The following is a 27,500-nucleotide window of genomic DNA, read 5'->3' on the forward strand; positions in this document are numbered from 1 at the left end:
TTACCACTCAAACCGCCACAGCAAAAAATAAATAAATAAAATAAAAATTAAATTAAATTAATAATAAAAAGTAAAAAAAAATAAAATAATAAAATACTAGCTGTTAGTAGTGTCAGGAGATTCAAGACCTGGGGTCTTTTTCCTAAACAAAAAAAAAAGTATGATATATATATATATATATACCACCTACAATATTAAACAGTCCTCAGACGTCTGCTCAGATATCTGCAAGGTCTGGAAAAGTTGGAAGCTGGAACACTCCCAGTCTGTGCTGGGTGCTGAGCTGGCCAACACTGTCACTGAGGTCTAAAACTCACAGCTGCTAGTCCACCTAGCGCCTGCAGGGGGAGGCAGTGGGCTATAAATAAAAGAAGATCCAGCCCTTAAGAAAAGCCTCGAACTTCCGCATGAGGCCAGACCATCACTGACCATCACCTCTCAACTTTGTTGTACTCTGTGAAAGACCTAGAACTTGGTCTCAAAAGCAAATGAAGGTGGATATAATGACATATAATGAAGATCAATGACGCTCTTGTGTCTGATTGCAATCAAATCCTCACTGCAATCTTCAAAAAGTCTTGGTAGTCCATGGTAATAGGGGTTATTTTTCTATCCAGGGGCCAAACTTCCTATTAACTGATATAGATGCAATCATCAATCACTATTGCTAATCTAACTAACTGCATTGGCCTGGCTGGCTGTTTGGAACGAGCTTAGCAGCTTATCTAGCTGCATCCAGACGATCAGTTCCTCACTGTACTCTGTTTCACTTCTGTGTCCGGTCGAGGGCACGGGGTGGAAACAGTTCTTTAAACTACGCTAAAGCACCTTCCCACATCCCCCCCACGTCTACTACTTATTCACACGCACACTCTTCACCTCCGAAAGTGTTATGACAGCTGACGCTAGCATTATGAATGTTTATGTTGGTTCATGAAGGAGGCTTTAGAAGGCCTCCAGTGTGGCCTTATTTACGAATGCTGGCCCTCTACAGTGCTACAGAGGTTCTCGGACTGGTCCTCTGGTCCACATCACCGACACAGAGCAGTAGAACAACACCGTGGACCAGCTGGGGGCCCTGAAGGCCTCTTTGAGAACCTCTGGGCAGTGTACGTACATATGTAAGCCTCACACCCTAATCTATAAACCTAATCTATAACTGAACTGAGCTTCTAAATTTCACTGCTACACAGTTCTGATACATAACATTTGGACTTGGATTCATTTTCTGTAAATTATTATTAATATAATTATATCTGTACATAATAGTTTGTATATAGATGTCTATTGAGGCTATATATGGATATGCAGTATTTATGCCTGTACAAGTATATATTTCTGATTACAGATTTTTAATTTTAGTACTTTTTAAACTTATTATTCTTTATTCTGTTTAAAGTTTTGTGTATTTTTTTCTCTTAGTGTAATACTTGTTAATAGTCTGTGTGTTCGTTACATACCTGTGTCGCTCTCACCAGGTAAATTCCTTGAATGTATAACATAATTTATGACATAATTCTGATTACAGATTTTTCAATCACTCTACAAATGACGATGCAGTTTGCTTGGCGGAGCCTCAACCGGGCCTGTGCCGCAACGTAGGTAGCTGGTATTATAGGTTCTTATGAGCAATTTTTAAAGAACCATTTTTGTAAGAAGGCTCTAGATATGTGTAAAGAACCCTTGAAAGGTGTAAAGAAATCAATGTAAAGGTTCATGCTCTCAGCTCTTTTACAAACAGTTAATGGAAGCAAAAATGGTTCCTCTAAGAATCCTCTTATAATGACCTCTATTTTTAAGTGTGGCAGTGAGTTATGGGTGTCGTATGTAGCCTATGTTGTGATATAAGGGTGTAGATAAAGGCATTAAGGGCCCAGTTACCACAGACTACAGGCCAGTTATGCCACTGATACCTGAACCACATGGTTTAGTTAATAATGCTAACCAGCGACTATAAGCTTCCATTCATTGTTAGCAACATTAGCATGTTAGCAGGCCAAACTCTTTTTGTATGGTGGTGTATAATCACTATAATCACCTAAACGTTTAGGACTCATCACACTACTTAAAAGGGAATTCCACTGATCAAAATATTAAAATATGCATAATTAATGGGCAAGGCGGAGCTCCTATGAAATGTGTTTGGAGTAATCTGGTGTGAGGCGCTCCATTCTGGAGAAACTTCCAGAGTTAAAGCTCCTCACAGTGGTGGTGGTGGTGGTGAAGACGATCATACAACGTCAACAAAGAGTTCAACACCTCTGAAAAAAAGTTCCCTCACAGGAAGATAATGAAAACAGAAGTGTTACTGCGAGTAGTAACAGTACAGTAGAAAACAGTAGTGTTATGCGAGTTGCTTTCGGCCTAGACCGTCCCTCTGGACACGGTAATGGGGGAGGCGTATGTGCAGTGAGTCGTAAGACAAAATAGTCCCCAAAGACAACGTATTCTTATAGATTTACCACAATTCTACCATATATATTGTAGTCATGGTGACCCTTGCTTCCTGCTACCACCACTGAGTAGGTTTTCACGCCGACCACAGTGGAATTTTCCTTTAATAAACATGTCAGGTACCTCGTCAAACTTCTTCATACCACTTCTGCAAGACCTTACGCTAAAACCCAGAGACTAAACCAGGCTGATGAAGGCCTTCAGGATTACACGATGAGCTGGATCATGGTTTGCTAGAGCAGGGTAACACTAAACGTTGTGTGCGGCCTGCGGGACTGGACTGAGATCCTCAATGATTGTGGCCATTGTAGGCCTCAATACAGCACGTAGTACATTTCCTACATAGACTAACCCACCAGAGTCACTTTTTGCCTTAGTTTCACATCCTTTTAAGTGACCAGGGACGCTCTTTTCTAGTAAATGCAGTGACGCGATAGTCACTCACACACGCGATGAAATGAAACTAAGAGCCAGGACGAGAGCCAAAGGAAGGATATCAGCAGATGGACCAAGCAGGGGAATTCTGCTGATATTCTTATACAAAGATGATCACTGTCACACAAAAAACCTGCTGTTTTTCACATTTGGGCATAATGTGAATCCGGGAGTTGTTCTTTACATATTGCATGACGAATGGACCAATAGAAATGCTCCGAAATGACCTGGAATCAAATATTTTAACATTGACCTCCACAAAAGGCTGAGAGGGCTTTTCGCTTTTGTGTAACGGCGACGATGAAAGTAAAAAAGTCCTCATAAACAAACAGTATGGAAGACCTTTTTTATTAATCCATGCTCAGCAAGCATTGTGTTATTTTTTCCTGCATATTCAGTAGGCGTTAGAAAACGTATTAGTCCAGTTAGTAAACACGGTCATGGACAAATAGTACAGTATAAAATCACAGCCCTCCATACAGCTTCAACAGTTCAGTTCAGTACAGTGGGGTCTCTCTCTTTATAGCTGATGTTAGGAAAACAGCGAACGAACCAGAATGTCAGAACATTAATAACTTAAATATTAAGCACTTCATTGGTAGACATGTTATTTACAAATTTATATTTAAACATGATAAAGAAGCAAGCGAGTCTTTTACTAAACTAATAATCTAGAAAAGCCGTACAATGGGACCTGGAAAAAAATACTACAGGTGCTTTAGAAAAGATTTGACTACGTTAAACTTTCTGCCTGCCTTTGTTCCATGACTATTCACATTAAGATCATGTCTTGTTTTCTTGTAAAAAAAAAAAAACAAAAAAATATTAATCTTAAAAATATGTACAAAATGAGTTGCTGTGAAATTGTTTATATATATATATATATATATATATATATATATATATATATATATATATATGGCATAATATTTCACAGCAACTCAATTTGTATGTATGTATATATATATATATATATATATATATATATATATATATACATACATACATACAATTTGGTTGCTGTGGAATTGGCATTATATTGTCATATATATATATATATATATATATATATATATATATATATATATATAGTATTGTGCAAAAGCCTTAGCCATCAGATTATTAGAATTTAATTAGAATTAAATTAGTTTAGTAGAAATGTATTTAATTAAATTAATATATTATTATTATATCTTATTTCATAATGCAGATCTGGGCAATAAGTAGTAAAATGAGAAACTTTCTTCAAAATGAGAAATTCTGTCTCTTTTTAGAAGTATGTTTACCTGCATCTGGTTTAATGTAATCTGGTCTATAACTTTTACAGCTGAAAAACGTGACTTTAAATAATGTGATAAGGGGCCTAAAACATATATATATATATATATATATATATATATAATAATTAACTTTTATTAACTTTTATTAACTAATTAACTTTTTATATATATAATTAACTTTTATTTGCAAATATTTGTCAAATACCTACAAGCACTAAATCATGTCTACTTATTCTGTTAATGAATAAAAAAATAACAAAAACAAAAGATTGGACATTAGTCCTACACAGCCGTCACAGACAAAACTGGTAGAGAACTACTTAACAGTTATTAGCAGTTAATAAATGAATAAAAAATATATATATTTACAACACATGGAAACAGCATGTGCAGCCTGTGCTTCTCCTAAAAAAGTGAACTACATGCTACACCGTACAGGAAGTGTCTAGTTCCTGTGTGCTTTTCATAAACCATGTAAACAAGGCTGCGTGAATAACTGCATTATTATTGTTGAAGCGGGAGAGTGCAAAGCGGAGAGACAGCACATGGACTAATACTGTCATTATCGCAGGGCTTTGCTTGTGCGCCAGCGTGTGCAACACTCTGCATTAAGGGGAATCAGTTAGCAAGACAGGGAACATCTCTGCACAGTACGACAGGTCAAGTAGGAGGAGGAGATTTATGTGCAACCATTGATTCCGATTTCTGAAGTTGTTTATTATTATTATTATTATTATTTATGTGTGCTAATTAGGGCCTGATCTATAGGAAACGTTCTAGCTGATAATATCAGCAGATCAAATTTGATATTTATACACTGGAAACAGCAACTGAATACTTTAAAGTTTTTGTTGGTTGTTTGTTACTAAAAGTAATTTTATTTTCTAAATTATTTTAAAAAATCTTTCTAGCAAAAATGACTGAGAAATATTAACGTTTGAGTATTTCTGTACAACTTTCCACCAAGAAAGAACAATTTACTTTAATTTGATTTCATTTAAAATCAGCTGAATTGTTACCCGAATTTGTTTTAAAGTAAACTGAATTGTAAAGTGAATTTTATTCACTTTAAACTATGTAAATATTATAGTTTTCATGACCTCCCAGTCTTTAAGAATAAAGATCTTATTATGGATGCTCAGGTGAATTGAGCTGTAATGGAGGTTTATGATATCAGTGATATCAGGATCCCAAGTGGAAACCACAGGAGATTGTAGGGTCAAATCCCTAATTAGGCTGCATAGTATCTGGATCTGCTGCAACCGGATTCTGTCACCAAAATGCGTTCCCAGTGTGACCAGATGAGATCCGATTTACTTCCTGTACAGTTTAGAGGAACAGTGGTGGTTCTACAACGCGGTGAAACAACAGACTACTTAAACCACAAGAGGATTCGCTCTATATTGACAGTAATTAGGCACAAGATGTGTTCAGTTGTAATCCGATCACAGTGTGTCCCTTGGGGGCGTTTCCATCTAGCTTTTTATGCGGTTGAGCGCTGGGATCTAGTGCAAAGAGGAAGGTAGATGGCGCTCTCTCCTCTCATCACTGTTAAAGCGATGTTGGCCGGCGCAGGCGTCTGACACTGTCCTCCGAGCGATACCGCATTGGCGGCAGTGTGAAAAGAGGCGTCCTTAGAAGTCCTTAGCCTCCTAGGGCAGGGAGCGTTGCTAGTGCTATAGAGGGAGCTACGAATCGGTAACGAAATTGGGAGAAAAAAGGAAAACTTTTACAAAAAAAAAAATGATGTTGACATTATCATGAAAAAATGAGGGGATGGCTCATATAGCAACTTTAAAATTGTATGTTTTAAGGCACAAGTTTATCCATAACTTCTGGATATGACATTATAAGCTGGTCAACTCGGCAGCAGTCCCGAATAAAGAGTGATAGGGGAAATAATTGCACTTCATCGTTTGCAGGTTTTCTTTTTTTTAAACAAACAAACCAACAAAAACACAAACGCAGAACCTCTCAAGCGTCTCGCAAGCGTCTGCTCATAACCCAACATTTTACACGTGAAACTTTTCCCTTTACCAGCTTGTTCTTTTGCTCTTGTTCTCAAGCTCTTTGAAATTCTTCGCTTCTCTCAAGAACTGGTCAGCTTGCTTGAGCTTCTCCATTGCGGTGGCCAGCAAAATCTCCGGGCTACTCTCCTTGTCTCCGCTGGGTCCTAATTCACCCAGCAGCTTTCCTGTTTCTTTAATCTCTAAGGATACTTTTCTTCGCAAGTCCTTCATCTCACATTCTTGTGGCACAACCTGAATCTCCAGAAGGTCTCCCGTGGACGCAGACCTCGTCTTGGAGGTCAGCGGTGCAGCTGAGTGTGGTGCAGGGCTGGTGGATGAGGCCTCCACGGTGGGTTCAGGTAAAACAGTCCGCAGGATCGCTGGGGATGGGTCGTCCATGCTGGGAACCTTGCTGTCGGACGACTCCAGGTCGTCGTCGCTGGTCTCTTCGCCCAGGCCCTGAAGTTTGTCTGTGGAGGATGTCACTTGATCACCGCTTTCCGAATCCTCGGCGGAGAGCTGGCCGCTGTCTATAGACTTCTCCTCCACCTCAGCTCCAGACACGTCCTCCGACTCCTCGTTGGCTCCTGGATTACTCAGAGACAAGACCACAACCTTGCGCTCAGCATTGGGCTCCCGAGCGTCCGGTTTCCCATCTTTCTCTAATGTGGATGTGACAGGAGCAGGAAGTGCACTGCTAGTGCAGACCACAGGGCCGCTCTGTAGACCACTGTCCTCCACCTTGACAGGTGGTTTCACAGGTTTCTTTTTGGGTGGAGCAGGGGGAGCCTTTTTAACAGTCTCTGGAGTTGAATGTGGAGTTGATTTGAGTTGGCTGGCAGGTTTTGCAGGTTCAATAGCAACACTTTGAGTGGTCTCCACAATGGTGGGCTTGTTAGCATCTTGTCCAGCAGAAGCTCCAGATTCCTCCAAATTTGTACTAGGCAAGTCCCACATCACGCCTTGAGGCTTCAGGACCTTATTTGAGAGCGTGAATGCAGTGTCCTCTGTCTTCACTGTCTCTTCTTTTTCTTCTTCTTCTTCTTCTACGTCAGCTGCTTTCTGGGAGTCAACACTGACATCCACAGCCACGGCAGCCTCAGCATCTTCTCCATCTTCATCATCTTGATCATCAACATCATCGTCATCCACTGCAGCATTCTCCTGATCTTTCAAAATGAGTTCCTGAGTGGGTTTCTTGTCCTTGGAAGGTGGAGGGGGTGCATTTGCTGTGTTCTTGGGTGGGGCAGATTCGCAAGGCTCTGTGTCATCTGTCTCTTCTGGAGTTGGAGTTACCTTGCTTGGAGTAGATGATGCTCCAGACTCCACCCCGCTGTCTGAGGTATTTTCTTCATTGGCAGAAATGCTGGGTTTGTTGTCCTTTGAGGGAGGTATGGGTGGCTTCAGGACTTTCTTCTCCTGCATCACCTCACCTGGCTCCTCCTCTTCGGTCGTTTCAGAGGGTTTCTTTTCTTTTGACGGTGGCATCGGTGGCACAAGAACCTTCTTCTGTGGAGCCTCGCTCTCCTGGGTTTCACTGGATTTCTTCTCCTTTGATGGAGGCATGGGTGGCTTCACGACTTTCTTCTGAGGTGCAGGCTCTTTGTCCTCAGCCTCTTCTGGGATGTCGTCGAAAGACTTCGCTGGAGCCGCTTGAGGTTTCGCAGTGTCTTTTTGATCACTCCCTTCAGCGCTTAGGGTGTGTGTTCCGTTTGGCATACTGTCGACAGTGTCGAGGTCCAGTCTCAAGATGCCGTCGGAGGAGATGTTGGCAGCCTAATGAAACGACGGACAGCTTTAATCTTTAACATTTAACATCTCATATTAAAAAAATACATCATACAGAAGGCGAAATATATGTACATCTAAATCATGAATGTACCTCTTTCATGTGTATCCTGGTGGGCGGCCTTCTACCGCGGTTTCCCTTTGGCCGAGAGCGTGTTACATGCTCCAAAGATGAACTTTCATCTATCTTTACCTGTAGTGAAAAATTAAAAGAAATGTAAACTTGCATAACATCACATATTCTTTTATTTAGTAATATGAGTAACATTATATAGTTAATATTATTAATATTACAACTGCTGATTACTTGTTGGACCTTTAAAGCTATAGTATTTTATATAAAAGCAGTTGTATATAGTACCAGAAGTGGGTTCTTTAGTGGAACCCCTTATATAAATATATACCATATACCAATCATTTGGTTTTTTTGAGTTGTCGTGATTTTATATGGAACCGTTGTCTTTACTAAAGAACTCTTTGAGCATCCCTTTTAAGGGGAACAGACTAAAATCTATGAGCTAAATGGAAAAAAATGCATAAATGAAGTATTTTATCCAAAAGGATTTCTAAAATTTTTTGAAAATTATTATCTTTTTTAATTAAAATAAATTTTATACAAATACAATCCATCTATATTATTTGTAGGATTTTTTCTAGTTTAAAAATAGTAACTGTATCGTGAATACCTCATCAAAGATTTTATTCTTCGCCCGATTAATGCCATCACTGAGTGCCTTGATCCAAGCGTCTTTCTCTTCTTGATTTTGAGCCTGAAGTTTGACATCGTAGACCTGAAAGCACACAAGCCAATCTTTAAGTTCTCACAGATATCAAGAACTGATATCCTCCTAAATGTAACATCCTACAAATTCCATCTCTACCTTGTTCACGTGTCTACGACAAGTCTTCACAACCCTCCACCACCCCGTCACCTCCCTTTTTACCCTGTCATCTACTGTTCCTGGCTCTTCACATACAGTAGAGGGAGAACTGGCTTCGTTCCACAAGCAGAAGCCACCTGAACTCCAGCCCAAAGTCCTAGGAGTTCTCCTCTACTCTCACAGTCTTCTCGCAAATCATCAGACGCTGACGACATGGTCCGAACTAGTAAAGATACTGAGTAAATCCATGAGCTAGGGGTCATTTTCTAGGAACTGAGCTGACATTAAAATGTTACTACGATGCGAAGTGGTAGAATTCCTCATTTAAAAAGTTCCTCAGAGAACTTTGGGCTGGAGTTCAGGTGGCTTCTGCTTTGAGCTAGAAGGCCAGACCTCTCTCTGATCCGTGGAGCTAGGACTGAGGGAAATGACTAAGCTACAGGGAGGTTACGGGGTGGTAATGGGGTTAGATTAGGAGAGGAAATGTTCCTCCTCCCAAAAATCAGGTTCTTGCTTAAGCAGTGGTTTAGAGATGATGGTAACATGAGAATCAGGCTGGTATCAGCAGATATTTCCTTTAGACAAATAATAAACCAGCGCCTGAAAGTGGTTTAGTTAGTTTGCTTATTTGACCCATATTTGACCCTGATATATCATGCCGACCTGCAGAAGAGCGGAATGCTTCAGTATCAACACAGATCAATCTACAAGCATCTCGCAGCAACACTTCAGTCACACTTGCTCAATTTGCTGTAATTCGCAGGTGGAGTATTGATGTAATTGGAGTAATAAGGATCAGTGATGTGGAGAAAATGGGGAAAGGAATATCCTGTTTAGCGCTGTTTCAAACCACAGAGGAGCACATCTGGGCTCATGCCAAAAATGATAACTGTAGGCCAAGAGCAATTACACCAGGAATTTATTTAGTCTGAGCAAAGTACACTTGCTTTCTCCAGCAGAAATTCACCAAAGCACAGATCCCAGCTTTCCTTTATCTTCGCTTGTCTGTGTGTTTATTCACACAGTCTGTTGTTCTGCTTTGTGGCATTTAAATGAAGTGATACACATCCTGCTTCATGCTGGGCTCAGCATGTGTCTGCAAAGTTCCCCTATACTCCAGACTACCTGTTTTACTCAGCCTTGTTCAAAATACACCTGCGTAATCAGTTAGACGGATTTCCTGTAACTTTTGCTCAGTAAAACACTGATATTAGAATAAACGCTAATAATAACACTCTTACAGAAAGTGGTGGAGGTTCTCCATCACTGTGTTCATCATTAGAACATCTCCAAAGTTCTCCTCTCTCATGGAGTCTAGTATTATTTAGAGTTCTCCTCAGATCAACACCTGGTTTGGTGGTAAATCAGGGCTTAATGATGGTGAATCAGGTGAGCTGCTGCTGCTGCTGCTGCTGATGATGGAGTTGAACACATCCTCCACGCTGTGCTGGCTGGACTGGGGGGCGTCCAGGAGAACCCCGGAGGAACTGATCTCTGTTCTTCAGACTAGCTCACCGACAAGATCTCACTACTTTCTTTCTTCAGAATGAGAAGCTCTTGTTTCTAGTACTCTCTCACTGCTGAGAGAACTGACTTTAAATAATGTGATTAGGGGCTTAAAATGTCCTAAACGTTCTTTATATACTGTAAATATGTATAAGAATATACTATGTGACACAAAAGTCCCTGTTTGCACCAGGGTTTGGACTCCATGGTTCAGTATGATCACGGTACAATGAGACCCAGGTTTCTTCTTAGGGTTTAATTAGAACAGACTATTAGTGCCATTTTATTAGCGCCCCCCTGAGGTAGTTAATATAGCCTGTAGTGTGTTAATTAAGCAGTACAGTGCAAATGTTAGCATTTTCAATGCCCATCCATGCAAATCCAAAGGCTTACGGCCTAAGGTTTCTGCATGGTATGCACACTTGTGAAATTACTGTATTTACTCTAATAGAGCATACTGTAGAGATACAGTATATTACTTTTCAATCGATTATTCGATCGATTATTTGACCGATTATTCTGAAGATTATTCTGACGATTAATGGAGATAATGGAATATAATATCTATGTCGGTGCTCAGCTACAAACTTTTTCGTTCCACCTTAAATAAAGCAGGAGTTAGGAGTTAGGAGCTCTGCTGCTGAAATGTACACACTGTAACTGCTGTGCTATTTAAGGTGGAATGGAGAGTTAGCATTAACTCCAACTCTAGCTTTAGTTTTGGCTGCTAACTGGTAACATCGCCGCTAAGATTGATTTTCCTCACTGAAATAATGTCCCAGATGAACTGTCTGTCTGGGGTCGTTTTTAGAAAAAATGAGAAGCTCGTCTGCAGCAGCTGAGGGTCATGTCTGATGGCACTCAGCTACAGCAAACCTAGGGATCGTAAGTGGACCGTAACCTTAAAAGCCGACAGCTGATCCCTTTAAAACAAGGTCATTGGATCGGATGACCCTATTTTTAAGGGATTGCTTAAAAATTCCAAATAAGTATTCCAAACCTTTAAACAGTTTATTTAAGTCTCAAATGGAAAATGTAGTTTTTGACTATAACAAATGAAACAGTTTTACACTACTGTAGTGGTTCCTCCTGTCATATTAGTGTTTCAGTGTTTTATTTAAAAGGCTTTGTAAATCTGACCAGGCCAGAACAACTGGATCCAATCAATATGTGGAGAAATTGGAGGTTTCACGATACATTAAATCATTTCCTAATCGTAACCCTGTCGAATCGCTGTGCCGCCTCACGCCAACCTCTTAAAAAGTGTGACAGAAGTCAGTTATGCGGTCATTAGGCTCTAAACCTCTTTTTTCCAGACTGACATCATGTGAGGTTTAAGGCTAAAATAAAGCCACCGGCCCTGCTCTCTGACTCACACAGCTGGCTCCTCACTGTATTCAGGGGAGAGGAAAAAGTGACAGGCTGGGTCTGGCTGCTCTTAACACACACACACACACACAGTCTTTTTACATCTGCTGCGCTCTCGAGAGCCCGCCAGCACTTCAGTCTCGTCATCTGTTAGTAATACAGCATATTTCACTGCTTAGGTATCTCCTCTGCATTTCTGAAGCTTGGAATTTTCTACTGGAGCGCTCAGCAGGCAGGTCACCGAGGATGAAACACCCTTAACAAACATCAAGACTATCTGAAGAGGAGTCGAGGTAATGGAAATATCTGCACTGATAAATACTGCAAACGTCCCCAGCAGTTAGTCAGATGCTCCGCCTAACTGGATGACTTTCGCTTCATCGTGGAGAGAACTCGACTGCTGTCCAGCCTGGGTGGACGGTTTCGGGTCCAGAGTGTGGGACTGGAGACACCTACATACCTGAGAACATTGCGGGCAACCGCTCTCCTGCTTGTGTAATCTCCACAGGACAGCACTGCCGATAGCACCAGATTCTATGAGCCTAGGGTCAACATGCCCAATGCCAAATGTGGGCTGCAGGGGTGTAAACCCCCAAACTTAAAAGTAGCAGCATACTACATACACTACATGTCCAAATGTTTGTGGACACCCAAGCTGCACATCTTGGTGACACAGATGTGCAAATGCGCACACACAGCTTATCCTATTGGCACCTTACTGCCTAATGCCAGGCGAGGCCTAGAGGAGTATAAAGACCCCCAGCTCAATGCTTATACACAAGAATTGTGTCCTCTGGAATGATGGTGCTCTCCATCCAGACAATGAAGATTGGGGTGATCATGACAACAACATCATCCAACAACATCCTGACCCCACTAACACTCTGCTCGCTGAATGCAATGGAATCCTCACAGCAATGTTCTTCCAAAATCTAGTAGAAAGCCTTCCTTTCTGAACAGTAGAGAGAGTTACTCCAACAAAAACAGAATCAACACTTTTTTAATGCCCCTGATTTAGAAAGAAACTGTGACCAAGCAGGTGTCCCAATACTTTTGTCATATAGTGTATGTTTGGTTAAGGCAAGTTGTTCAACCCTGATAATGATGTGAGTCCTTCACAATAGAGCCATCTATTTTCCATGCATGTTAGGGTTAGGATTGAAATGTAGGGTCAAATGTTTGGAGAACGAGAATGGTGTGGAGTCACTGGATCTCCTGCTTTTGACCTGGGTTGCCACGGTAACCTCCTGAAGAGCATCCGTTGCATACTTGAAAGCAAACAGTGATGGTTTGTGGCTGTTTTCATGTACCACAAGTATCTGCACAGAATCTCAGAAGACAAGCTGTTACTCTCATTTTAGAAGTATAAACAGGAACGTTTCACCTTAAAAGCACACTACATGTCCAAATGTTTGTGGACACCCCTTCTAACGAATGCATTCAGCTACTTTAAGCTGCATTCTTTGCTGACACAGATGTGCAAATGCACACAGACACACAGCTTGTCTAGTCCTTGTAGTAGAGATTAGAGAAGTCCTGCCAATAGAATAGGACTCTCTGGAGCAGATAAACATCATAAACCTATTGGCTCCATGCTGCCTAATAATGCCAGGCGTGGGCTAAAGGGGTACATTGCCCCCAGCATTGAGCTGTGGAGCAGTGGATCTGCAGTGCTGTCTGGAATGATGGTGGAGCTCCATTCAGTACTTTTGGGATGAGTAATTGTCATCCAACATCCTGACCTTGCTAATGCTCTTCTCACTGAATGCAAATGCAATCAAATCCTCACAGCAGTGCTCCTCCAAAATCTAGTAAAACTATTTCCTCCCTTGACAGTAGAGACAGTTACTCCAACAAAAGTAGGATCAACTATTTTAATACTCTTGATTTTTCAGGAAAAAACAACAATGAATGAGCATGTGTCCCAATACTTTTGTCCATTTAGTATTTTTAATGAATTTTAATTGAAATATTTATTCATAATAATTCATTAATAAGTCACACTCTTAAAAGTGCTATAAAAAATTTTTTTTTCATTTTTGTAAAAGAACGGTGTGTGTGTGAAGAACCGTTAAAGTGTTAAAGGTTCTTTACCAATGTAAAGGTTCTTGAATAGTTCTCTAATTAGCACAGAACCTTATACTACCTTCTGTAAAGGTTCCCTACATATTTTATGCTACCAAATCTACCATCTCACACAATATATATATATAACAATTCTGGTCTGGTTAGAACATGGAAAATATATTTAACAAGGATAGAACCTTTAGAGATTAAAGAACCTTAACATAAGCTAAAGGTTCTGCAGCCATTAAAGGGCTTTTCTAGAAGAGCACATCCAGGCCATAAACTTTAGGAGCATTTGGTCAGATAGGGTTAAAGATTAAAGAACCTCAGCAGAAGGTAAATGTTCTATAGCAGGTAAATATGTATCTAGAACTCGTTGTTCCAACTAAGAACAATTCAGAAACCTCTATTTTGCAGTGCAGTATCAGTGTGAGACATCAGCTCTGATGAGGTTCAGGAACCCTTTGCAGCATCTCTTTTTTAAGAGTGTCTATGTGATAAGAAGCAGCTTGTGTGTTTCTGCTGAGGTTCACTCTTACTCGCTGTGCAAAATGTCACAGGAAGAGTGAGCAGGAGGAGTGAGCAACACGCACCCCCGTCCGTGGTCTTGACTCTGGGTCGATATGTGTCTGATTCATAACCCTCCACACAAAGGCCCTGTGTGCTCTTCCCGCATGCCATATTGAACCGATGACGTCACGGACCGCCAGTCTGCCCTCACTATGTATTGCATTGTTAATTGATGAGAGCCCCTCTTTATACCACACACAAGAGAAGAGTGGAGTGGTCCGCCGGGTCTGACGTCGCAGTGTTGTCCCTAATAAGCAGTGTCAGCAGTGTCAACACTTACCTTACTCCCACTCTTCGGAGTCCGTATCAGTATCAGCCTGTTCTTTTTCTTGAAAGGGCTGCGTAACTCGTGGCATTTGTCAAAGTTTTCCAGGTCTAGCCGCTCCACGCAGTTCTTTAAGTCCTGTGGGACAGGGGGAATTTGGCTTATTTACATTCAGACCTAAACAAGACCTTCAATGGAGGAATTCAAGGAATGAAGGTAGCAGTCTGGCAGGAAACTAGAGCTGGGGACTGTTTAGGGGTGTCAGAAAATATCGATATATCAAAGTATTGCAATATTATGTTTTGAAAAACTGTACTGATTCTCAAAAACTCAGTATCAGTTTTTAATAACAGTTGATATGTAAAAATTGGTGGCAGACAGTGATTCCTTTTGTATTGTGTTTAAACTCCGGCCACTAGATGGCAGTTTTCCTGTTTTCCGATCCCACTGTGTATATGATGGTGTTTTTATACAGTAACATGTTTGTCAAAATTCGAACCAACCTGGAAACCTGGAACCAAGCTTTGTTCTTCAAACTGTTCGTCATATCAAAACATTATGACCACCTACTTAACAGTGGGAATTACCATCCTTGGCTCGGATGACACTAGCAAGACATCGTGGGCATGGTGATTTAAGGTGTTCATTTTAGAGGTTAACTGGCCCACTGTGGTGCATCAATTGCTGTGTACCACTCGCTTCTGGCATCGATGACCTGTGGGGCACCACTGTTATGCCATTGGAAGGCACTCAATGTGCGAGAAGTCCATTCTCTGTACACCTTCACTATGGCAGGTCTAAAACATCCCATAGAGTTTCTGGGATGCTACCATGCTTCGCCTGATACCCTATTATCATGCACTTTTGGACATCAGTCAAATTACATCTTTTGCCCATGACGGTCGTTTTGCACTCTGCTACAACTGACTGGTGTGCTTGCTCATTTATATGTCCCGCAGCATCCGTGATGTCCCGGGCCGAGATCATTCCAAACCAGGGGTGGTCATAATATTCTGATATATATACAGTGGGGCCAAAAAGTAGTTAGTCAGCCACTGATTGTGCAAGTTCACCTACTTATAAATATGAGGGAGGTCTGTAATTTTCGTCTTAATTTACATAAAAATTCTTTAAAAATCTTACAATTATGATTTTTTTGTCTCTCATAGTTGAAGTGTACCTATGATGAAAATGAGTAGGAAAACTTGCACAATCAGTGGTTGACTGAATACTTGTTTGCTCCACTGTACATATACATACATATACATACACATATATATGTGTATGTGTGTGTGTGTGTGTATATATATATATATATATATATATATATATATATATATATATATATATATATATACACTAATATCATCCATGTTCACCATGTGCCATCAAATGATCTGTAGTTTGCATGTAATTAGATAGTTGGCCACACAATGCACTGACCTCACTGTCATACACTGCCATCTCTGTTCTGTCCAGTTGGATGTAGCGGTCCTTGTAACTGGCCAAGAACTTCCCTGAGGCCTTCTTCAGCCAGCCGGCCTTGCCCGTGGCCTTCACCTCTTTGGGCTTGGCCGGGTCTTCTTTAACACCCTGCCACACAGGAGAGGGGGGAGGAAAAACAATCAATGTCAAGTGATCTGCTTTCATCCGTGGACTTCAACTCCCATTCAGGCCTCCGGAGTTGGCATTAGTGTGGGAGGATACAGTGAGAAGCCTGCGGGTAGATGTTTCAGATGACTCATGTAACATGTTTTGATTCTGCAAAGAATTCTGCGAAGATCAGACCGATTTATCACATTTGCTATTTTTAGCATCATAGATATCCTAGACTTCCTGGTCCCTCCGATTCAGCCCTTATTCAGCATCTACCTACTGCACAATGATAAAGGCGATGGATCATGAATCAGTGGTAAGTAGTTTATATGAAACATTATAAAAACACTCCAGAATGCACCACTGAATTAACAGGCCTATAAAGCAGAAGTGTAGTTTAAACCCTGAAACCAGGTTAAAACCATGTGGTTAAAACCACACGGCAGGAGACACTTCCCCTTCCTTGCTGTGTGAAGCGCTGAGTCCTGCATCCATGCGGTCACGTAGTACACCACAGTCCTCTGAGAGGGTGCAGTTATTACTTGCAAACTACTATAGTACGATATTCTCATTGTCATCGAAAAAACCTTGTATCTCTTTTATTTAAAGGCCCTTTAAGTAGATACTAATTAGAAAGCCCCTTTGTAATGAAGTGAATCTGGCTCCTCAGGGCCCCCAGTGTAAATGTACAAAGGATTTCTTATAAAGATCTTCCCAAAGTCTAAGCGACCTGGGAACCTAGAGCTAAACCTGAACCTGGCAGGCTGACGCTCAAGCTACACCTGGAGGGGTGGCTGCCCGTCGCTTCTCCGTCTCACTACGGAATTTAGCAGCTGGGTACCGGTACGAACAGGAAGATCTGGGTAGATACCCCGCCCTGCCGGCACAGCAGGAGGGACGACTGGGCATGTGAGGCAGGCGCTCCCCCTTATTATTATATAAAATTAACATATATATTTTATATATTTATTTACATTTTATACATTTTTTCAAATTACATATATATGTAATTTGGCATAGGCATCCTCCCCAGCCCTAATGCACACAGTTATTTCTTTTGCATGAGAACCAAATAAGACCTGCTGGTGGTTATAAATGATATGTATGGATATGTATGGAATTAATATATGCACAATGTTTAGTTGCAAATGTCCACTTCTGTATGTGTCCACTGGAAAAAAATACAATACAAAAAAAGCCCAATTGTAAATTATTATTATTTAAATCGATTAAATAATTACATTAAATCCAGTAATGTTCAAGTTTTGTTCACTTTTTGACATGATGTGTGCACATTGGGTCAGAATTCCATGATGAATTTCATGATAAAGGGTGCCCAAACTTATGCATTGGTCTCTAAATCAATATATATGTATGTACTGTATCTGTCTGTAACCATCCAATAATGCTCGGGTGTATCCAGCTTGTTCTGAGGAACTCTAGGAGAGGAAATTCCTCAGGATGTGCCTTTAAAGGGTCATCTGAGCTGTTTTTCCACTTTCACCGGGCCCTCGGAGAGCGTGGCCGTGCGCCTGGTGGGGAAGGTGCAGCTGTCAGAGGGAGGAAAAGGCTCAGAATAATAGGAGCAGCACCGTGCCATGAGAGGCGGGCACCACTGCCCCACAATGCCTCTGTCCAGGAAATGTCCTCCTCACTGGCACACCAGGCCACCACAGGCTCCTCCGTACATGCCTTGGGGGGGGGGGGGCGGATGGAACATTGGAGTGGCTCTCTTTTGTTTTTCAGTGGTGCGGCGGTGCAGTGGTGGTGGTGGTGGTGGGGTGGGGGCTGGAGCTCAGTGCAACACCGCTGCATTATGATTGCTCCGGCTGCCAGAGAGTTTGGGTGGGGTGGAAAAATCTATACTGCCGGTTTGGACACAGACAGCACCATTTGGCTCGGATCTCTAAACAAACTCCTGCAAGAGAGAGGGAGCTGTCGGCGAGAGGCAGATGATTAAACTCAGGCAGGAAAGCATCTGAGACACGCTCTCTAGCGTGGGCTACTCAAGCAGGAAGCGCTCTGCTCTAAGAATGAACCGCTACTAATGTGGGGATGAGCTGACTGCACCACACCACAGTTATTAATAAGCACGTCAAGAGCGCCAAATACGGAACTCGCCCTTTAATGCTGTGAACACGAACATACATTGTGTTCCTCATAACTGTGTAACAGTGCATGGTCTACTTTGCGCAATAAGGGGGGCCAATATAGGGCAATTTGACGATATTTTATCTGTATATATTTTGTTATTGTGATTCATAACATTCTATATGATGAGCATATCGAGGGAACTGTTAGTGCTTCATTATCACGGATTAACCTTTAATTAGACTGGCTTAATTAGATAAAGTTCCCCTCCGTCATGGACATTTACACTGCCCGCTGCATCCGCAAAGCAATCAGCATTGTGGATGACTCCACCCACCCTTCACACAGACTGTTCTCCCTCCTGCCATCAGGACGAAGGTACCACAGCATCCGGTCCAACACGACCAGACTCTGCAATAGCTTCTTCCCCCAAGCCATCAGACGTCTCAACTCCATTTATGAACATATTTAAACAACTTTATTTGATCAATACTGAGACATGGAGGTAATCTACTCCACCATAAAAGCTCACCCTGACTTAATTTTTTTATTATTATTATTATTTATTTATGCCGAATTTGGATCTCCGACTATCCAGCCAGTGTGTATTCTCCCCCTATCCCGATACTAGTCAGGGCAAAGACCGACACACGCCCCGTCAGCCAGCCAACGCCTCTTTTTCAACCAAAGCACCATAAAACTCATGCATATATCCAATGTACTATATGTACATCCAATATGTCCTAACATAAAGTGTTGCTATGCCAACCTACATCAGTGCAAGTTATAATTGTGTCACTGCATTGTGGGATTGCATTGTGTCCACAATGTCCACTGACTGCATCTTGTATTTTTAAGTATATTAATATTTGATACTTTTATCTATACTAAATACTCATTACTTCTAAGTAATTAGTGCACATCCAGCGTGCAGACCTTTCAGTGCACTATAACAATCCCACAATGCACTGCAATAATTAGTGTACAAATGACGCACCCTAGCAGGCATGGACTACCCATAGTACTACCCACAGTAATGAGCTAACACACATAAGGAGGTGAAATGTGCACAAAACTCACAAAAAGGGGCACAGGCGAGCTTAGGTAGCACGTAATAAGCCTGGGTATGTAATGGGGAAGATTTGTAGGGGAGGGGTGTGGTTATGTATGGATATCCGAACCTGTCCTAGTATACATTTACATAATCAGGTGTTTTCTTAATGAACAGTCCATAATAATAAAAAAACGAGTACTGTCACGTCATTGTGATGTTACAGTGTTTTGGAGTGTAGGTGAAAAGAGGATGCAGAGAATGTAGGACACACTTTATATGGAAATGTAGTGACTGGTGTTAAGTTGTGCAATTATTTATTGTTCCTCAGCTCAGATGGTGGTGTGTTAAATCACACTAAAGCTACCTGGTCAGTCAGGTACGGACTGCCTCTTATGTTAGCTGCAAGCATTTAATAAATGTTATGTATGCTGTGTTCTTGTTTTTAATTTCTATCAATGTATAATCATTTTTGGCAGGAATTTGCTAATAGTATTCACTTAAAATATAATATATATATATATTTATTTATTTATTTTTATTTTTATTTTCAAGAGAACTCTGAACTCCATGCTATCCAGTTTACAGTACAGGCTAAATCATTCCTAGTAGATTAAAAGTAGATACTGATTCATTTTAGTAGATATTGAATAATTCAGCATAATTTAATCAATCAATCTATGGACCTTAATTTCAAAGTACATTAAAGGTACATTAAACCCCCATTTTCAATATAGCCGAGCATTTACAGTAAATGGTTGTGTTAGGACTGAAAGTGAAAATGAAAATATATTAGTTAAACTAAAAGCTTAGTAAATATTTAAACAATTCATTATAGATACTGAATAATTCAAAGTATATACAAACTGATTTAAGTAATTACTGATTACTATCTATTTGAGTAACTGAATCATTTTAATAATTCATAGTATAGTAGATTCCATGTAGATAAATAGCTCATCATAAAAATGTAATAATTCATACTAGTTACAGCATAATTTGTAGTAGTTACTGAGTTATTCATACAATGTATAACAAAAATGTATAGCAACTACTGAATAATTCATTGTAAATACTGAATATATTTCATCACAGATATTCAACATTATTAGTAGTTACTACATAATTCATGAATTAATAATTAATAGCAAATACTGAATAATAAGTTACTAATTAATAGATTTTATTTACTGAATAATTAATAGATGACTGACTCATTAAATGTGGATATTGAATCATTTATGGTTTCTGAAGTTTTCATTAGCAGCTCCTGAATTAATTAATTTATTCAGCTCAGAATGATTTAAAGAAACTAAAGGATAGTTAATAGGAAATTCTAAATATTTCGTCATATGTATTTAATAATTAGTGGTGTACTAAATAATTAATTGTGGTTACTGGAAAATTAAGTCTAATGATTAATAGCTGAATAATAAACCTACAGTTTAAGGGATTGATAAAGGGATTGGTCAAAATATCATCATGGTTTGTTTGTAATGATAAATATGAGATAAATGATGGTCAATATGAGAGCTCATCCTGTTCTGGAGAGCATCATACCCTTCAGAAAAGCTGTTTCCACAGAGATACTGGCGCCGTTATTCAGAGTTTTTTTTTATTATTCAATTCTCACTCCCTACTTCACATGCTGTAAGTCTCAGCCAAGCACTCATAACTTTGCTTCCAGGGGAATTGGGGGGATTTTTGGAGCGAGGCACACCTTAACCAGCATGTATTCCACAGAAAGGCTTCAGGCAGTGAACTGAATGTGCTGCATCTGGGAGGAATCTTCTATTCTCCTCTGGCCTGCTGGGCTTCGGCTCACCACACCACTAAATTCCAATCATCTGCATGCACAGCCTGCTTCCTCCAAGCACCTCCTTACTATAGTGGCAGTGAAAACTGCCCAAGGCCTCTCACTGGACTCACAGCTGAGCAACATGGGCATTAAATGGCTCGTTCCAGAACACTACGCTATCAGCTGGAGAGGAACCCATGAACCTCCTGGTCCAAAACAAAGTCCCACGACTGTCGTGCTACAGCTTGGACAGTCCAGCTGAAGATCAGCTGCCATTGAAAAGCTGGTAATCACATTAGTAATGCTTCTTATTTTATACACAGTTACATCATTTTAAGATTACACACCAATTTGAGGGGACTTCCTCGTACATTTACATTATGTGGAGGGGCTTCAAGCTTTAAAAGGGTTGTTCATGCTGTTTGTGAAGGTGTAGCTGCACAGTAGAACGGTGCACCACCACTCATTATAACCTAACATTATAAAAGTTAGCATGACCATGTTGTGGTTTTCAAAAAAGAGGACACTGGGGACACACGGGGGTCCATCGTGGTTGGGATGTGATGGCTGGGGGGGCTTTAATTAGGCCTAAGTTGGCTCTAAAAGCAAGCAACTATGTTTATAAACATTAATCTATAAATATATAAATAGGCTTAATAGCATATATGGCCAAATCATCTCCTTTTTATTGTAATATGATAAAAAAGAAGTAGAAATATAAGAAATAAATAAAAACTTTGACTTTTACCACCCTGTTATGCAACAATTTTATCATGCCAATATATATATAAAAAGAATAATAAAAAATTACCATCCAAAAAAGAATGTATCCAGGAAAAAAGGGGGAGGGGGGGTCTGGTCACCCTATGAAAGTGCAATATTTAAAGCTTTAGCTGAGCTTTAGATCCTAATCCAATTTGCTAGCCATAAGCTAATACCTTATAATAATAGCCCCAAGTTAACATGCTAACCCCAAGCTAACATGCTAGTCATGTTACAATGATACAATACGGCAATACAGTATGTTGCCTTGTTACCCTCCCTACTATTTATCTGCATCCATCTGAAACCTCTGAAGGGCTACCATAGCCTGGTCTGCAGCTCACGCCGTGCTCCAGGCCTGCAGCTCTCTAGAACCCGAGCTGGGTGTATTCGGCACCCGACTGGCACAAAGGCTCTCCTGGTGCAGCGAAAAAGAGGAAGCAAAATTGTTCCGTTTTGAAGATTTAACAGGAATTAAAGGCGCGCTTGCACGCTTGAACAATGCAAACCACAGCCATGAACAATGGGCAGGCCAGCAGTGACCGTTTAAAAAAAGGGCCAGTGCTCGCATAAGGCTGTATGAATGAGGCGGCGTGTGCCACAGCTTTCAGCACGTTTGCTGACTAAGGCTCGGGCAACTGTGGAGGAAATAACACAGTAGCTACTTGGTGACACTTTCTCAAAAGTGAGACTGTGAAAGAGAGAGCAGGCCCTCGTAGGGGAATCTGTAGGGTACAGACACTGAGCCCATGGATCTGGCTCACATCTGGAGCTCAGTGCTACTATAAGGCGAGGGCCTCCATCATCAGCTGCAACTTCAGATGCAAACGCTGATTAGGATCAGTCAGGGCGGTTTTCATTATCACAATAAATCTTATACCTGTTAGTTTCTGACCTCACAATCTGATTGGATGAGAAGCGTTCTCAACAGGCTGATAGTTGTGATAACAGCATGGCCTAAAACTTGCCTTGACCAGGCTGAGCTGAACCGTTCGCTCGGCGGCCATCTTTGCAACTCCCCATACAGTCCAATACCACACCTCCATGTTCATTAATGCAGAGGCATAAATAGCAGTGTTACGTGGCTTTCTAACAAATGGCTAAAGCTGCTGCCCTTTAGCTGAGGCTCTTATCCAGAGCGACTTACTTAAGGTCACTGGTATTACAGAGTTAGGCCAAAGTAGTGTTAGGAGTCTTGCCCAAGTACTTTTATTGGTGTAGCACAGCATAGCCAGACTGGGAATGGGGTGGGGTGATAGCTCACTGGTAGGTAGTGGTGTTATCTGTTGCGCCACAGCAACACTTTCCTAAAGACACCCATAATTCACCCAAACACACTGACCAGAGTTCTTATTCCATCCAGTTTAACCATGTTCAACTCCAGCAGAAAAGCTCCGCCCATCATGTGTCATTTTTAACGAGACGGCCAATAAAACGAGAGTTAACTGACTCCAGGGCTGAACGATGGGACAGTTTTTCGTATGTTGCGATTAAAAATGCTAGCATGCTAAACTCAAAGATCAACGCTAATTCATTCAACATCCATTTAAACAGGTTTGATCGTGTTGGAGAGACGTCCAGACATGGTTACTACCCTCCTGTTGGCTGTGCTGAAGCCCAGTGAAGATTTTCGAGGGAGGCTGAACATCGGAGAGCGTTCTGTTAAACGGTGGAACAGGTAGAAGTTCGGTATAATGGTATTATTCTATTGAGCAGGACTTTAGCCATGTTGAGCGTGGCTAGGAGGAAATCCCATTCATATTTCAGCCAGAGGCGGCTCTCCTCATTTATAACGATATTTTTGGACAATTCTATTGACAGTTTTATCCGTAGCACGAAAGGTGAGCCTTATACAGGGCTTAACATGTACCTTAGCCTCCACTAAGTAGGTCCTGGTGTTGCTATCGTTGTGTAGCAATGACTCTTTTGTCGTGGAACTACTTTTTGGTGGATGAATCAGACAATATTATTATATTATATTATATTATTCACGATAACACACTTCTTCTCATGTTCCATGGCTTAAACAGTGCACTTTTCGGAGTATATCTGGGTATCTGTACCTCTACAACAATGGTTATGTAGTTAGGATGCAGGAAAGGTTCTCCTCTGATGACCCACTCTTCCAGGAGAACAGTGCACCCCCACTCCAGAGGCTGTTAAATCTTCCTGAAGGTCTTTTTGTGAAAAAGAGATCATTCACAATAGCTGGACATAGCTGGAACTGTGGAGCAGGCACTGGGCCAGACACCATGCCCTCATGTACCAAAAGAAATCTGTAGGGTACATAAACCAAGCCCACGGATCTGCCCCACATCTGAAGCTGACCGCCGCTACAGGGAGCTGGCCTTTGTCTCCCAGTCATATTAAATGGGGCTTGATTTTCCATTCACTCATTACCGTTCAATAAATGTGGCCTGAAATAGGGCATGATGCAGAGCAGAGCGCCGCTACAGCAGCCTTGTTTGAGGCCACAGAGGCAGATCCATCATGAGCTGCGACTTCAGAGACGTGCTGATGTGTCAATGTGTTATTGTTATCTCGATGAATCACACCGTAGTGCCCTTTCCTGAGCAGGAGGTCTAGGCATCAGTCAGTTTAAGACGCTGCTCTAGGAACAACGGCATGCATCAGAAAATATGAAAGTGGTGATTTTGTGCTGAGGATGCAGGAAAGGCTTTCTTCTGATGAAGAAATGAAGGTCCATGAAGAACATGACATTGGTGCAGGTGCAGCAGTGCACCACCGCTCCAGAGGCTGCTAGCAAGTATCGCAAAACTAACCGAAAGCAGGCCTTTACCTCACTGAGCTCCACTGTCCCAGAAAAAGCTTTGCTACACGATATGTCCAAATGTTTGTGGACACTTTAAGTTGCACCCATGGCTGATACAGATGTGCAAATGCACACACACAGCTTGTCTGGTCCCTGTAGAGAAGTACTGCCAATTGAATAGGACTCTCCGGAGCAGATAAACATCATGAACCTATTGGCACCACGCTGCCTAATGCCAGCCGTGGGCTAGAGGGGTATAAAGCCCCCCAGCATTGAGCTGTGGAGCAGCTGTGTTCTCTGGATTGATGGTGGTGGAGCTCCATCCAGTACTTTTGGGATGATGAGGTGGGGTGGTGATAATCCAACATCCTGACCCCATTAACACTCTTGTCTAGTAGAAAGCCTTCTTCCCTGGACAGTACAGACAGTTACTCCAACAAAAGCAGGATCAGTTCGTTTTTAATCCCTTTGATTTTGAAAGAAACAAACAACGAATGAGCAGCTGTCCCAATACTTTTGTCTATATGGAGTCAAGAGTTTTTATAAAGCTCTGAAATCTGCATCATGTCCGTTCCTAACGATGGCTGTGAACAAGCAACACAGTGGCTTATCAATGCAATAACAGAACGCAGCAGCGTTACGCCTGATGTGGACTCATAACGGCAGCGGTTTTACAGATTTGCAGCGGCTAATGACGGACAGTATATGTGTGTGACAGTAATGGCTGCACTGCTGCTGCAGGCTCAGCAGAGCCACTTCCTCTTTTAACTTTACATTTCCTGAAACTTTCTCTTCGAAGCTCAGTGCAGTGTATAAAGCTGCATCGCCTGCAGCTTCTGCACCACATTACAATCTTGTCCTGAGTAATTATGAACGTTCGCAATGACTATATTACCCAACACAACAGGCTGGTGCACAAACTCTAGAATAAACAACAGCTGCAGACGCCCTAATGACACAACACTGTGCCCTGACCTTCGTACACTGAGAGGTGGGCAGGAACTACTCTCAGTAAGTCCATAAAAGGATGGATGGTTTGTGTGAGAAAATTAAACGTATCCAGTTTGACTCCCGTTTCCAAAATACGTCCAATCAGCGAAGACATGTTTGGTGTCCATGATTTACTTCTTAGTTCTGCTCTGGATCCTCCAGGCTAACTTAGCGAACTTTTTTGGGGGTACTATAGATTTCTTAATACCAGACACTAAGCATGGCTTGCCGGATGAACTATGTTGTAGATAAAGGTGAGATGAGTGAGATTTTCTGCTGAGCTATTCCTTTAACTGTAGAACACTAATCTCTTTCACTTGCATTTACATTTTACTCACTTCCGTTTCAGTCTTTCAATTCCTTTTTGGGATTCAATTTCAGTCTGTTGTGCTGGTGCAGCTCCCAGACGTCTTCACTGACACTCAGTCCTCTCACTCTGCAGCTTCAGTGTTTTATTTTAGACCAAAAGGATCCAGAAACAGAAGAACAGAGCCACACAGATTCCAGTTCCTCAGCTGATGGATGCTGGAAGGACTAAAACACTCTGATGATGTTGCTTATGCTGTGCTACAGGAGGGTTCAGGCCTGATATAAGTGTAATTAACTCTATCTATTAACTCTATAATAAACATAACATCAGTGGTCAGTGAAAGTGTCTACCTGTAATTAACTCTATACAACATTAGAATAAACCCCAATAAACATAAAGTCAGTGGTCAGTGAAAGTGTCTACCTGTAATTAACTCTATACAACATTAGAATAAACCCAAATAAACAGAAAGTCAGTGGTCAGTGAGAGCGTCTACCTGTAATTAACTCTATATAACATTAGAATAAACCCAAATAAACATAAAGTCAGTGGTCAGTAAGAGTGTCTACCTGTAATTAACTCTATATAACATTAGAATAAACCCAAATAAACATAAAGTCAGTGGTCAGTGAGAGTGTCTACCTGTAATTAACTCTATATAACATTAGAATTAACCCACATGAACATAAAGTCAGTGGTCAGTGAGAGCGTCTACCTGTAATTAACTCTATATAACATTAGAATAAACCCCAGCAAACATAAAGTCAGTGGTCAGTGAGAGTGTCTACCTGTAATTAACTCTATATAACATTAGAATTAACCCAAATAAACATAAAGTCAGTGGTCAGTGAGAGTGTCTACCTGTAATTAACTCTATATAACATTAGAATAAACCCCAATAAACATAAAGTGAGTGGTCGGTATGAGTGTCTACCTGTACTTAACTCTATATAACATTAGAATAAACCCCAGCAAACATAAAGTCAGTGGTCAGTGAGAGTGTCTACCTGTAATTAACTCTATATAACATTAGAATTAACCCACATGAACATAAAGTCAGTGGTCAGTGAGAGCGTCTACCTGTAATTAACTCTATATAACATTAGAATAAACCCCAGCAAACATAAAGTCAGCGGTCAGTGAGAGTGTCTACCTGTAATTAACTCTATATAACATTAGAATAAACCCCAATAAACATAAAGTGAGTGGTCGGTATGAGTGTCTACCTGTACTTAACTCTATATAACATTAGAATAAACCCCAGCAAACATAAAGTCAGTGGTCAGTGAGAGTGTCTACCTGTAATTAACTCTATATAACATTAGAATAAACCCAAATAAATAATTAACTTATTTTCAATGCATTTTTAACTTATTTTTGAGAACGAAGAATACTACTGTTAATACAGTCTTCTGCAAAAAGATGTGCAGCCCAGGTCTCATTACATGTGTTTTTAATCTTGTCCTAGTACAACAGTTCACGTCCTCCACTGAGACACTCTTCTGT

General features: G+C 40.9%; 1 protein-coding gene across 1 annotated transcript in view; it reads right to left on the bottom strand.

Moving 5' to 3' along the window:
- Positions 1-3,994: 3,994 nt before the first annotated feature.
- The window catches only part of plekho2 (pleckstrin homology domain containing, family O member 2), a 24,659-nt gene continuing 1,153 nt past the window's right edge, over positions 3,995-27,500 (bottom strand). The window contains exons 2-6 of the mRNA XM_072660925.1: positions 16,067-16,216; positions 14,639-14,761; positions 8,653-8,757; positions 8,061-8,159; positions 3,995-7,954 (exon numbers count right to left, since the gene is read on the bottom strand). Of these exons, the coding sequence (XP_072517026.1) occupies positions 6,203-7,954; positions 8,061-8,159; positions 8,653-8,757; positions 14,639-14,761; positions 16,067-16,216 (2,229 nt within the window). The 3' untranslated portion in view covers positions 3,995-6,202. The remainder of the gene's footprint in view (positions 7,955-8,060; positions 8,160-8,652; positions 8,758-14,638; positions 14,762-16,066; positions 16,217-27,500) is intronic.

Source organism: Salminus brasiliensis, chromosome 17 (genome assembly GCF_030463535.1).
Source record: "Salminus brasiliensis chromosome 17, fSalBra1.hap2, whole genome shotgun sequence".
In the NCBI taxonomy this organism is placed as follows: Eukaryota; Metazoa; Chordata; class Actinopteri; order Characiformes; family Bryconidae; genus Salminus; species Salminus brasiliensis.